At 43.9% G+C, this 13,533-nt stretch overlaps 1 protein-coding gene across 3 annotated transcripts in view; it reads left to right on the top strand.

Annotated features, from left to right (window-relative positions):
* LOC111868570 (phosphofurin acidic cluster sorting protein 1) overlaps positions 1-13,533 on the top strand; it is a 173,932-nt gene that overhangs the window by 98,447 nt on the left and 61,952 nt on the right. For all 3 annotated transcript variants that reach the window (XM_023859335.2, XM_023859334.2, XM_033753095.1), the window contains exon 5: positions 2,961-3,129. In XM_023859335.2, the coding sequence (XP_023715103.1) occupies positions 2,961-3,129 (169 nt within the window). The remainder of the gene's footprint in view (positions 1-2,960; positions 3,130-13,533) is intronic.

Genomic DNA, 13,533 nt, shown 5'->3' with positions numbered 1-13,533 from the left:
ATTTATCTGCTTCCAGATCTACTCTGGTGCCCACCCAACCTCCTATCCAGTTGGTACCGGGTGATAAAACGGCAGGGGCGTGAAGCTGACCACTCACCTCCAATTAGTACCGAGGTCAAGAAAAAATGCATTCAGTCCCCATACGCCTTCATGGCGCAGTGATTAATTAGTTAAGTACAGGGACAAATTTACCTTTACAATAAAAATTGGCGAAAAGGCATTGCGTGTACTTTCTCATATACACGTGTGGGCCCCAGGTGCACGTACCATTGCTCTTCTAAAGATACCATATGTGCAGTTTTACTTAGAGAGGTGGTCTCCGTAAATCACTGAAAATTAATTGAAATCGTTTGAAATTCGAGTTTGTTTTTTGCTTCTGTGAAGGGCCGCTATTTTTATAGCTAGAATGTTCAACTGGGCAATGATCTTTGACGGATATGTCGCAAATACTGAGTATGAATAAAATCCGTCAAACTTTTCAGGCGCTAGCGAGGCGCGGCGCGCACACATACATAATGTTACATACGCCTGAAAGCCGGAATAGCGAAGTCGGTGCGAACGTCCATTGTCAGGCTACGGCTAGATGAACGCATTCCCAAGCGCTACAAGAATAGGCGTTCACTGCTACACATCGGTTCTGGTTAAATGGTTCCCTGCACCCGGTGTAATTTTAACAGTTGAAAGCCGATATCCACGGCGACGACTTGTTGAAAGCACATTAACGGGGAAACGCGATAACATTAACTGCTGGGAATAGTGTGATAATCGCGGCCGGCTGAAGGGTTATGTAATGAGGCCGGGCAAGGCCAAAACAGGCTTAAGTCGAAGAGTTACGTGTGAGACATCCAGTGACAGCTGAGAAGCCGTCAGTCGAAGAGAATTCAGAAGGCAGCTGAATAGTTCATGTGTTCAAGACCTTATTTCGTGTGTCATGATTATAGTATTCTTGAGAGTGTTGTAATTAATTTTCAGTAAATAAACTCACCAATCCAAACCCCGTCTACAAGTCACTAATACACGTGACAATTCACACGTATATACTTGCCTACATACACACACACATACGAGTACATGCAAATAAACAAACAGACGGCGTTCCAAAAAAAACTTATTTTTTTTTATTTACGGGTGACGAAAGCTTGTAAATCTGTCAAATTCTCGAGACCGGTATTTGCATGGTTAAATTTTTCATGCTAATATATGGAAGAGTAAAGAACAGTCCTGTTGTGAACCGATTCTGGTGCTGTCATCTCATCCCCCTCCTCTCATCTCGCTGCTGGTTTTTGCGATGTCCGATGAGTGTCATCGGCCAGCTCGTTATGAGAAGAATTCGCAGTCAGCCCGTGGTATTGAACGTTGTCCATCGTCTTGATACCTTAAGACTCAACGTTCCCAACAGAAGTACTGGGCCCGTTGTCTGGATCGCTGGACCTGCAGTAATGACGCCGCGTTTACTGTCATACACACGATCGTCAGAGGCATTCAGACTGGACCAACTTGCATGTGTCGGTTGAGAGGTTGAAAATTAATTGCATAGCTAGGAGAATGAAGTCAGAGCACCGGAACTATGTGAAGTAAGAAGTAAATAGTGCTCTAAGTTCACTGCTGTGGCCCTTTACTTGAAGGAAGAACGAGTAGTTGTGCTTTACATTGCTTCCTGTCTGAATACTTGTACACCACTTTCGCCGTGCTAAACATCGTTACTTTACAGTGAATACGAATTGAGGTGGTTCGCAGTACAGTATCGGAGAATCACCAGAAGACTTGTCTTGTGCCTGTAAGGTGAGATTGGGTGTCAGGCGATATGTCCTCTTGGTGGTCTTTTTATATCCGCAAGTACAGAGCCGCTACTACAGAAGCACGCCGTTGGACATGATCTTGCGAGTTGCATCCGCCTTCCGTCTTCACACTTTTACAAAGATTCCTCTTAATCTTATCCCACCTCATCTTTATTTTCCAAATAGCAGTCTACGAAGAGATTTCCCCACCAAAATTCTACGTACTCTACAGTTATTCCGAAAAAAAAGCCATCTCCGTTTCTATCTTAGTTTCAGGTCTCAGCATGCTTTGTCATAATTTGTATTGCATATTTTCCTCTTGTCTCCCATTGATACACCCTGATCTCAGGTATATACATAGCTGTAATTATACTGACATGGGTTGACCAGTGATTTGATGTTAGCTTGTTCTAACGGACCCAACAGAGTAGATGTCTCCTCCCTCATCTGAGGACGGAAACAGATCCAGTTTTCGAAACGTTCGCCGAGTGAAGAGGGCACACTTCTACCAATGGTGAATAAAAGAGCTCGTCTACGAACATAAAAGTCGCACCTTTTGCAAATATTAGCAGCATTCATCATATCACGGACTATGACTTTGTGAACTTGCATGCTGACTGGCTGTCATCTGTTATATTCTAAAGGGTTCTGAGGATGATGTATAACATTTCGGTATTTATAATATTTTGGAAACTCGATCTGTTACATCCTCAGGTGAGGGGAGCACACCTTTGTTGGGTCCCTTAGAAAGAGCTAACCAGAGAGTCCAGTGATTGAAGTTAGTTCTTTCTAAGGGGCCCAACAGAGTAGATGCCCCCCCCCCCACTCACCTGAGGATGGAAACAGGTTCAGTTTCCGAAGCGTTGTGTTCTCTAGTTTTTCGAATACCGGACAATGGACAGAGTCCGAAAACCCAGTAATTCCTTGTTATACACCATCATGAGAACCCTTTACAATCCGGTTGCTACAATTCTTGTCTCCCTATCCTAGCAGGACGCCTAGCCGCCTGGGGTAATTTCCCTTTCCTGACTCCTCGAGTTTCCTCGTTCTGTAACACCCAAAAACTCTTCTTTCATCCTCAAGCTTTTCTGAACACTTTGCTTTGTACGGCCACTGAGCTACTGCCCTCGATTGGCTGTAGCAAATTAGAGATTATTGTAATGCTTTGTGACGTTTCGACAGGTGCTCCAGAGGCAGATGGACGTGGAGCTCGATATGTTTAGTGACGTAAAGGAGAAAGGGCTCACTCTGATCAGCAACGTCGTGGCCAGGGTGACTGTACAGGCCCTCAACAGCCAGCCAGTGGACCACGAGGATGCGGCTAAACACATGGCAATGGGCGAAACGGCAGGTAAAACTTGTTCTGTCCTATTTGAAACCCACAGTCGCCATCTGTGCAAAAGGTTGTTCTCTGGAGGAACGTGTCATAACGCCATCACGAAATGCATGAATGAATTCTCGCTGTTTCAACTGCAGTCGAGTACGATGGAGGGACAGAACGTTAATAGAGCAAGGTAGGACTGTTAAGACTTGCCGAAATATTGTGTTGGACATAAAATGTGTGTGTCCCATTATTCTGTACGTCATTTCTGTCAGTTAATTTTTGATCCGATAAATATTTAGAGAAATGCGCTCAGAAACGCGTGTATACATCTTCATGTAAAATATTAATTTTTGTTCTGTTTTAACTAAAACTGGAGCTGTTGACAAATTTTTAGAAAAGTTCTGTGATAGGAAATTTCATTAAAATTGGTTCAGCGGTTTTCAGGTTATGTAATATTTGAAGATTTCACGGAGAATAAATATTCTCGGGCGATAGCCTTGTGAAAGTTGATTTAAAAACCAACAATTCAGACATTTCCTCGTTTTCCATCATCAGGGTCGATGTTGTGAATGACCATGCGTGTGTGTATATATATATATATACAGTAGAACTTGGTTATAACGTCATCAAAGGGACCTAAAAATAGTGTCGTTATAAACGAATGTCGTTGTAACCGAAATGAGCACTTCCACAGTAGCCTTATGTTAGTCACGTAAAAATCTACCAAAAACCGAGTTAAAATGTTGCATTTTTTAGTGAAATACGTAGTTAAATACAGACTAACCTAACATTAACGTGGAATTGCCCAAATGTGTAATATCAAAGACATATTACAGCGCTTTTCACTGACAATACACACCGCACTAATACTGTATATTAAAGGTAGGCCTACTCACCAAATTACAGTAGATTACATCAATTGTTGTGCCTTACTGTACCTAGATACGAGTACAGTAATCAGTTATCTTCATCTGTTTCCTGTTACTTGCCCAATACACACTTTCTAAATTACGTTCAATGTCCATATCAGAGAAATTCAGGAATGAAAATGACGTTACGTACGAGGTTGATGCATTTGTGCATGTCGTACTAAGCAAGGTATAAAAACAGTTGCTTTATGAGGAATTAGTTCGTACCATTGAATATTTGACGCAATAGACAAGGTGTCGCAGAAACCGATGTTGCTATAACCAAGTTTTACTGTATATATCTGTCTGTTGTTAACAGTATCAACAATATCAACAGAAAGGAAGAGTTCAAACTTATCAGAGTATGGGATCCTAGCTGCTGGTTATTAGGGCACTCCAGCGAGCACAGCTCAGGCAAATCCCAAGAAAATATAAGGGCATGCTTCAAAGAAGACCAGATAGTTGACAACAAGGACACCAAGTTAAGCGACATAGTGATAGGTTAGTGACGGGTGAAGGCATCGGTTTGACAGACTGCTATATAATCAGCGACCCTGAAGATATAGGCGTAGGAGATCTCTGAAACGTTGGTTCTTAAATCAACATCGACATGGCTGATCGCCTCAGAAGGTTTTGGCTCTCACGTTCTTACAAGGAAGCAGACAGACAGGACGACGCTAGTAGGAAATCTCCTCCTCCTTGTGCCGAGGATAAGAATGGCCGGAGCTATGGTCTTGTTTCCATTACATCTGCAAAGCGTGATGCCTAGCTGAGCACATGGAGAACTTTGATGTACCGTTTTATGGAGTTAAAGAGAGAAGCAGGCAAGACAAGGGTGTGCTTGAAACAGATGTTCAGTTTGCACTGGCAACATTGAATAAACCGCAGACGCGTGTAATTGAAGTCTGGTAACTGGTAACTTTCACTAATATTTGTTAACACTTGGGAATTTTCTTTACAATCGAACAGCAGTTGTGAATGCTACGTGAACTGCGTTACTTTCTATGCTAGTCTCGAATGCAACTTGTTCAACATTTAGCGAAGCGAACCGCGTAAAGGTATACTGTAACGGATTTGATCAGCGCATTGCCAGGTTCCGTGTACACGAATAGAGACAACAGCAGAAGGGAAACTGTTTCCCATGCCGTCCGCGCCGAGAAAAAGCTCGTATATATAGGAAGTATGTTGCCAGGCAACGCAGCGCTAAAAATACATCAACAACAGTAGGAGACGGTGTTCTCCGTGGGAGCCGTGCAAAGGAGCTACCTTAATAACAAAGGGCGCTACAGTGACAGTGACAGAGTTCTGCGTTCTCGGTCTAAGATAGTCACGGGAAGTCCGTAGAAGATTTAACATGTGATCTGACAACTTAATGTGTACTGTAGTGCAGTGATATCTGGAGTGTGACTGTTATAGTCCCTGCATTTTAGTTGTGGTACCAGGAGAGACCAGAATACGATAGAAGGAGGAAGAAGAGGCGAAATGACTCGGCAGCGAATCAACATGCTTTGGACTACGCAGAGAGGGATTGTTATCCCGGAATGAGTTGAGTGTGTGAACTGTTATATCGAGTGTGATTGTAATAATGACGTCAAATAAATCGATCCATCAATCCAGAGAATCCTGCGCTACCAGGATATGTGACAATACGAACCATACATTTGATGCCCAAGTACGTCCTACGGTTTTCGAGGTTAAGAAACGAGGGACGCGTCTCTCGAGGGTTGCGAGAATTCTCTGTGCGTTTCAGAACCTGTCAAAATCGTCACATGGCAAATTGAACACTCTAACATGCAAAATTTCAGATGGGTTTTGACATGACGGCTTGGGGAAATACCCAGCTCAATCTCACCAGTAAATGTCTTAACTTAGACTATTAACGCGACGCAAACCGGCGCCACATAGTCTAAGCAACTTAGAGAGCGTCGTGACGCCGGTGTAGACCAGGACGGGATACAATGTCAAATAGCTGACGTGGCAGTAACCTGTTTGCAGGTTGTATCACGGAAGTTGAAGGGGAGGGCCGAGGAAACTGAGAAGAGCTGCAGTCCGGCCTTCCCAGTACAAGTCAGGACTTGTTACCGCCACTGCAGCCCGCTCCGTCTGGCCCTAGAAGTTTCAGTTGCTTGTAGGACCTTTGGGGGTAGGGGGTAATCTCTTGACTTTGCACCCTTGAGCTGCCTCTCTGTGCATACCGAGTGGTGTCATCATCACTGCTTTATGACGCTTTGCTGTTGACGTTCACCATTCTGAACGTGTGAATGCTTTTCTCGCTGTTCTGCCATTCTTACATCACCACTTCCGGATATACAGCTCACAGAACATATCTTCCATGTTCTCCGTCTCCAGTGCAGTGCCCTCGTCTGCACCACTGTACGTGTAGGATGCGCTTCAGTTTGAGGAATATTTCCCTCTAGTTCAATTGTGGTGCCAGCTCCGTCACGTTCAGCAAGGAGTCGACGATAGGTTGGGATTGTAGCGAGCAGAACAAGTATACTGAGTGAGACGTGATGATGTGAAGATGCTGTCTCCTGGAGTGTGGCAGTTGCCAACTTTTGGGAGGACATGATCAGTTTCTGTTACTCCCTACATTTCAGTCATGTGCTCGTAAGAACTAGTCACTGGTCCCTACCCATGTAGGGACTTCAGTATATTGCTGCTATTTTCGTCTAGGTATCGCAGGTGGTCTCTTAGTGAAAAGTGCGAGTCACAGAACCTGGCTGGACAAGGGTTCATGCACCGGCGAAGGGGGGGGGGGGGGCAAAAGCCCCAACTCGTTCAGGGCGCAGTGTCGTGACACGCTCCGCTGGCTTTAAACGAGTTCCACGCGATCAAGGGCAAAGGCTCCTCTTTCAGAGAAATCCGCTCTCGCACGAGATGGCTTGGCATGCGTTTCCCATTGGCCATTTACAGTAAACCCTCGCTAATCCGGATTAAAACAAAAGGTAGTCCTAAAGACAAAAGAATAGAGCAAAAATGAGTGTAAAATGTAATGATATAAATAGTGCCGATGAAAATACTAAATTGAAAAATATCGCTGTATAGCCTTTATTTAAAAACTATAAAAAGGCAACATATTTATTCAGTGATAGAACACTCAGAAGCTGTACTCGATTTTGAACGCAATAATGTAGATTTGAGAAAACTGTAAAGTTTTGTCTGAAGAGACAAGTGAACTCATCTGCCTTCCTAAATTGCATCTGTCTTTTTAAAGTACGTACCCAACCGTGGACAGCATTTTTCATATTTCGATCCGGATTAGCCGACATCCAGATTAACTGTAACCGGATTGGCGTTGGTTTACTTCGCTTACTCTTCAAGAGAGTTCAGTCCTCTTTAAATCGCTTATTATGCGTGAAGCGAGATCACAGTGCAGTTGCAGCTAATTGCCAATAACTCAGACTGCATAGCGTTGAGTGGTATTGCAATAAATAATGAAGCGGGATGCTTGTGGAAGGAAGAGATCGCTGTTACTGCATTTGCCGAGGACGAGAAGGACTGTGGGAAGTCACGAAACACACCAGTCTGAATAGTAGGTGTTGCGTCCGAGATTCGAACCGGACAGAAGTCAGACACTGTTTCCGGCAGGATGCGCTTGTGTAGTGCAAAATAAACGTTTACACAAACTTAAGGATTACTCGGCTCAGAAATCGGCTCTCTTGGTTTGAAAATTTTCTTGGATTTGTTCTGCCCGTATTAGAAGCTGTCAGGTATTTCCAGTGTGAAGACATATTGAACAGTAACAAAACCAGTTTTGCCTACATTAGGCCACAATTTGACTCTGTTATATATCACAAGCCGTGAATCGAACTTTTGAAATTCGGTAAGAGAAATCAGTGCATAACTGTAGTTGGCCATTTTTTGTTTGAGTCATATTAACTGATTACAAAGCCTTCTACGCATGTGCATACTTGATGTCGTGAATTATTGTGCTCTTTAAATATTAAATTTGCATGATCCTCGTATGCAGTGGATACCGAGGACTGTTTCCCCGTAGGTAAAGCGGCCGAGGCGTGAAGCTGATCACTCACCTGCATATAGTTCCCAAGATAAGAATTTATGGAGCTATACCTCCCGTCTTTCACACGTCTTCATGGCGTGGTGCATAATCAACTAAACACGGGGATAATTTCACCTTATCCAATATGTTTTGTATTTTCACGGATACGGGTTTTATAAATCGGCGGAAAGTACACCTCATAAACTGTAAAGTACGCCACAGGATATTGCTTTGTGGAGTACACGCTTTGCAACCGTATTTATTTGAATAAGATCCAAAAGTTTGTGACGACGGTATATTAATACAATTTATTGTGTTTCTGGACATTATCCATCGTCCTGTTTTTTATTTAAAACACAGCGTTTCGGAGACCGAATTCTGTCTCCGTCTTCAAGTGGAGCCTACTCAGTTGAGCCCAATCGATAGAGCTTGTACTTGTTTCCGGGGATAGGGGTCCTCATTTGAGCCCAATCGATAGAGCTAGTCCCTGTCTCCGGAGATGGTGCTAATCAGTTGGGCCTAATCAATAGAGTTAGTCCCTGTTTCCCGAAGTAGGGCTACACAGTTGGGCCGAATCGATAGAACTGGTCCATATCTCGACTAGCTCTGTCGATTGGGCCGAACTGAGTAGGTTCAACTTGAAGACGGAGACAGATTGTGGTCTCTGGAAAATTCTGTTTTAAATAAATAAAAAACAGGACGCTGGTTAATGTCGAGAAACACAATAATTGCACTTCTTTGTCTGATTCAGTGATGCGTTTATATGCTTATCGGAATTCTTATCTAAGAATAGCGTTGTTAGCAGTTAATTTATACCATGAAGATATGCACACGCAATTGGCTGCCTTCCGAAGTCCACGCGTGTCCTGGCCGTACCTGGATGCTGATTGCCGCGATAACAGACACGTGCATGTTGTTGCTGGGTTCCCCAGAAATAACATTTCATCCGTAATTTTTCTCTGTTCTGTACTGTGAGTTGAACCACCCCTTCCCCTTCTTCTCCCAAATTACTTATTACCAGAGCAGTGAAGTAGGGAGAAGCAGCCCATCGTCGCTGGCTCTCTTGCTGTGTTCGCAAGCTCCCCAAGATATACGTGGGATACCCAAGCTATATGGAGAAGCTACAGTGATACGTTGGCCTTTCAGATAACAATAACAAATATATGATATGACTCCGTCCTAAGTGCAAACTATATTTATAGGTTTTTCGTTTTGTTCCTTTCTATACACTACATGTTTCGGCCCCAAACGCCCATCATCAGGTGTATCCACTCACGTATCTGTTACACTGCACTTATTTATAACATTTAAAATTTAAAAACGTAGGTCTTCCTGATTAGCGCTTATAAAATTTTTGGTTCTAATTTGAAATCCTTTAAAAAATTTTTCTCTAAATTTTAAATTTTAAAAATGTCAGGGTTACTCGTCCTATGTCTGTAGTGCTGAAGCGGCTGCTTGTTTCTGGTACTGTATAGGTGTTATTCTGTGTAGTCTTCTTGTGCGCGTGCCGCTGCTTATCTTTAGTACGTGTGCTGTCTGATGTATTGTGTTTGCACTTAGGACGGAGTTATATCATATATCGTATGAAGTGCAACAGGATGCTTAAACATAATATTGTAAACAATAACAAGGTTTAATACCAGAATTACAAAATATACAAAGAATACATGAGCAAGGCAGAACTGGGTACAACAACCTAAACCCATGACTGCGGAGCAATCACTCGTCGCCAGCAGTCGCGGCAAAGAATAAACTAACTCGCCCCGGATTCCTAACTTACTTTGGGCGTTAAACAGGTTACCCCAGAAAAACACAAATAATAATAATAAATAAGTAAATAAACGCGCACATCGCAACCGTTCTAGCCAACGGCTTGCGATCGCGGGCAGCCTTACCTTACCAGCCAGCCAGCCAGATATACCGAACACAATTTAGAGCAGCCGTGTCAAACATGCGGCCCCCATAGCCACAAAGTGCGGCCCCTCAACTTTTAGAGCTAATTGATATTAAAATTTTAGTAGAAATATTTTTTGTAAAGACAATTTTCCAACAGACCAGAAGACAAGAAGTCTCACGCAGACATAAATTAGCAGGCTGCGGGAAATTCAGTGTTTTGCTATTTCTAACGTAATTTCTTGTGTAATCTCTCTTTTTACATANTTTAGAGGTACCAGGCCGAAACAGAATTTCCAGTAGCAATCCCCGCTAGCTGGTAAGCGCCCACTCAGAACAACGTCGTCTGACGCTGCGGAGCAGGTCTCGTCTCCTTCCGAGAGGTCGGAAGAGGGATAGGTCACGTGATACACAGACATTACGAGGATAATACGTAAAGGGTCGAAACATGTAACGATACCACCAACGAATAAAAACAAATGTTGACAGTGGTGTCTGTTTTGTTTCTGATTATTTGTTGTGCGACTGTCCCAAATTGTATCTTTTCGTAAATAACACACAACAGGATGCATACCATAAACGGGTTTATGTGTTGACCGTTGATAAGTAAACAGGACAGTTTGCATTGTGACTTTTTGACGCGTCACGTCGTAGCGCGGTGTGAAGCGTCACATTGACCCGTTCACGTGGCGCTCCGAATACAGAACAACCCGTGGTTGGGTGCATCGGAGAAGTAATGCACAGAGGACCAATACATTCAGTTCAGCCGAGACTCACGGCATGTCTGGAGGTGCTCACTACTTAACCCTTTAAATCGCAGTGGTTTCAAGTTTACTTGAGTTGACCAACTCCTCCTTAACGCCATCTTGGGCAGAGGATAATTGTTCGATTAATCATTCCATTCCCCATCGTGGCCGAGCCCGACAGCCTGCTTCTCTAAGGCGCATGTCAATGTTTATCCCCGCACATGCGCCTCCCATCCAACGTACATTCTGCACGGCTCTCGGCCCTGTCTAAAATTCTTGATTCAGACGTCTCAAAAATTCTACGAAAAGGCACGGTTGCTCCTGTGGTTAACGAAGTGTCATGGCTTGGAATCGTATGGGGGAGTGGAGGACGGCTCCAGGCATTCTAACCTCAGCACTAGATGGTGAATAGTCAGCTTCACGGTCCGGCCTCTTTGCCTCCCGGTACCCATTGAGTAGACTAGATGCACAGTCCGAACAGGGTACAGAGAAGGAAGTCGTTTGTCCTGCCAGTAATCAAACCCGGATTCTCGTATCGTCCAAGCCGCAGCGAAGTGACAACTAACTGACCCAGACCGTAATTTATGCAGCACCTCGCTGCGTTGTTTTCTCGCGCAGTGCGAATAGCTTCCTCAGATACAAACCCCCACCCCCCCAAAACGAACTTTTAGAATGAGAACGCCCATGAAACGAATTAATTTTAGGGTAGCCACCATTTTCTGCTTCAGGTGCCACACGTTAGGTTCTCTCGTCACTTCGTTTCAGAATTAATACTGAAGCTTGAAGCATTTTATAGGGTTCGTATGGAGCAGAGATCGTCACATTGCAAGACCTCAACTCAGATTACGCTTAGAGATACAACCAAAACAAACTCCGTGGCTTTAGTCCGCAAACGAATTATACCGACCGAGCGACCGCCACTTGTCGGCGAAGTTGATGCCAAATTTAGTGGATAGATGGGTGTCACGTGGTCAGCGCAACGAATCCCCACGGCCGTTAATTTCGATTTTCTACGCCGGAGTCGCTATTTCCTTGAACTAGCTCTGTAATTATCCTGACGAGGCTGAGTGGACCCGTTCCTGACCCACTACTTCTCAGAAAACCTGGTAGCGCCGGGAATCGAACCAGGAACCTCTGAATCTGTAGCCAGGAACTCTGACAACTAGACCACAGAGGCGGTGTACGGTTAGAAATAGGTTCTTTAAAGGGCTCATTCTTGTCACTGTATTCATCACTCTAGTTAAAACTGATCTGTTCTGTACTTTATGTACGTTACTTTCCGTCCTGTTGAGTTCATAAGGGTTGCTTTAGCACATGGTACATAGTAAAAAAAAAAAGTAAAGCTATCCCTGTACCAGGCCGTGAAGGCCCATAGGGTTGTGAGCCGTTGAGCGTCCCAAATTATCTAGACAGTCGGCTCAAAGATGGCGGTAAAGTTGTCAGCCTTACACACCGGCCACGCTTTACTACCCAGGAAAATTATTTAATTAATTCCTGGTACTCATTTCTGTTAGAGGCTGAGTCGACCCCAGGGCCATAGTGCGGCTGGAAGGATTAGATCAATTGAAAAAATCCAATGACCTCATCGGGACTTGAACCCGCGACCTTCCGGCTTGTAGCTACGCTGCCGCGTGCCCCAAGCACATGGTACGTGTAGAAAGCAATTGTCCTGCATACCGGGTTTTGTGAATGGACATTGTCTAGAAAGCGGCAGTGTAACTGTGCCATAGAAACAAATTCACTCACGGGTTCATGGCATTTTGGAGTTGTGTAAGTTTGGATATTTATTGCTTGCCATTAATGGCAGACTCGGATGTTATGAGGAGGTAGTACATATGACGTAATGGGTTGCAGATGTGTCTGTGGCAGTTTTGTTTAAACTAAGGGTTTTCTTTTTGGCACGGGAACATTTTTGTATTCGTGTACCAACCCATGTGCTTCACTTGGCCAGTTTAGGGGCACTTCCAGTTTAATTCAGGTCTGGGTTTGTGCACTTTGGCTGGAAACTTTTTTTTTTCGAAACAACCGACGGTTTTAGCTTAACGAAGACGGACGTGACTTCTGCACGATCCGACAAATTGTGGATTAAACAACGTGCATAATCATTTAGGACTCCAGGGAATAATCTTTGGGAGTGCCTGTCACAAGTCGGACTCTGAAGGTAGTCTGGCAGTTCCGGGCTTTATTAAACGGATACAAACGTGATGATATTTCGTTCACGACGTAACTTCTGTACGTCTGATTTACGTCCTACTTTATAGACTTGAAAGGATTCTGACGATGGTATATACTGTACTTCTTTTGGCTTATTTTGGACTTCACCCATCATCTGGTATGTAAAAGACAAAAAGACAAAAAACCACGACGTTTCGGAGACTGGATATGTCTCCGTCTTCAGGTGGATAGGTGTCCACATGAAGACGGAGATAGATCCAGTCTCCGAAACGGTTTTTGGTTTTTTTGTCTTTTACATACCAGATGATGGGTGAAGTCCAAAATAAGCCAAAAGAAGTCCTACTTTATGAATAATTATTTGAACCGTAACTAAATGATTTCGTGCCTTTAAGAGGAGAGTGACAGTAGCAGCGAAACGTGCCCCTCCCTGCATCAAATTGCGATTCGTGCAGCTAGCATGGAAATGTTGTCTCTGCGTCCTGGAATCCGTGCCAGTTGAAACACACCTTGAGATTTGAGTCACGTGCTTTGCCGAAACTACTCACCTGAGCTTCCATATCGAGGGAAAATGATGTACTCACATCTTCGAAGATGATATTTCGTCTGGCGGCCAGTTAAACCTCGCCAGGCATTCGTATTCTGTATATTCCTTCCGGTCATACAAGCAAGGAGCCTGCAATTCACCGGAAACTGAGGAATATAGTTGTGT

Source organism: Cryptotermes secundus, unplaced genomic scaffold (assembly GCF_002891405.2).
Source record: "Cryptotermes secundus unplaced genomic scaffold, Csec_1.0 scaffold330, whole genome shotgun sequence".
Taxonomy (NCBI): domain Eukaryota; kingdom Metazoa; phylum Arthropoda; class Insecta; order Blattodea; family Kalotermitidae; genus Cryptotermes; species Cryptotermes secundus.
This window is presented reverse-complemented; position numbering and strand designations above follow the sequence as displayed.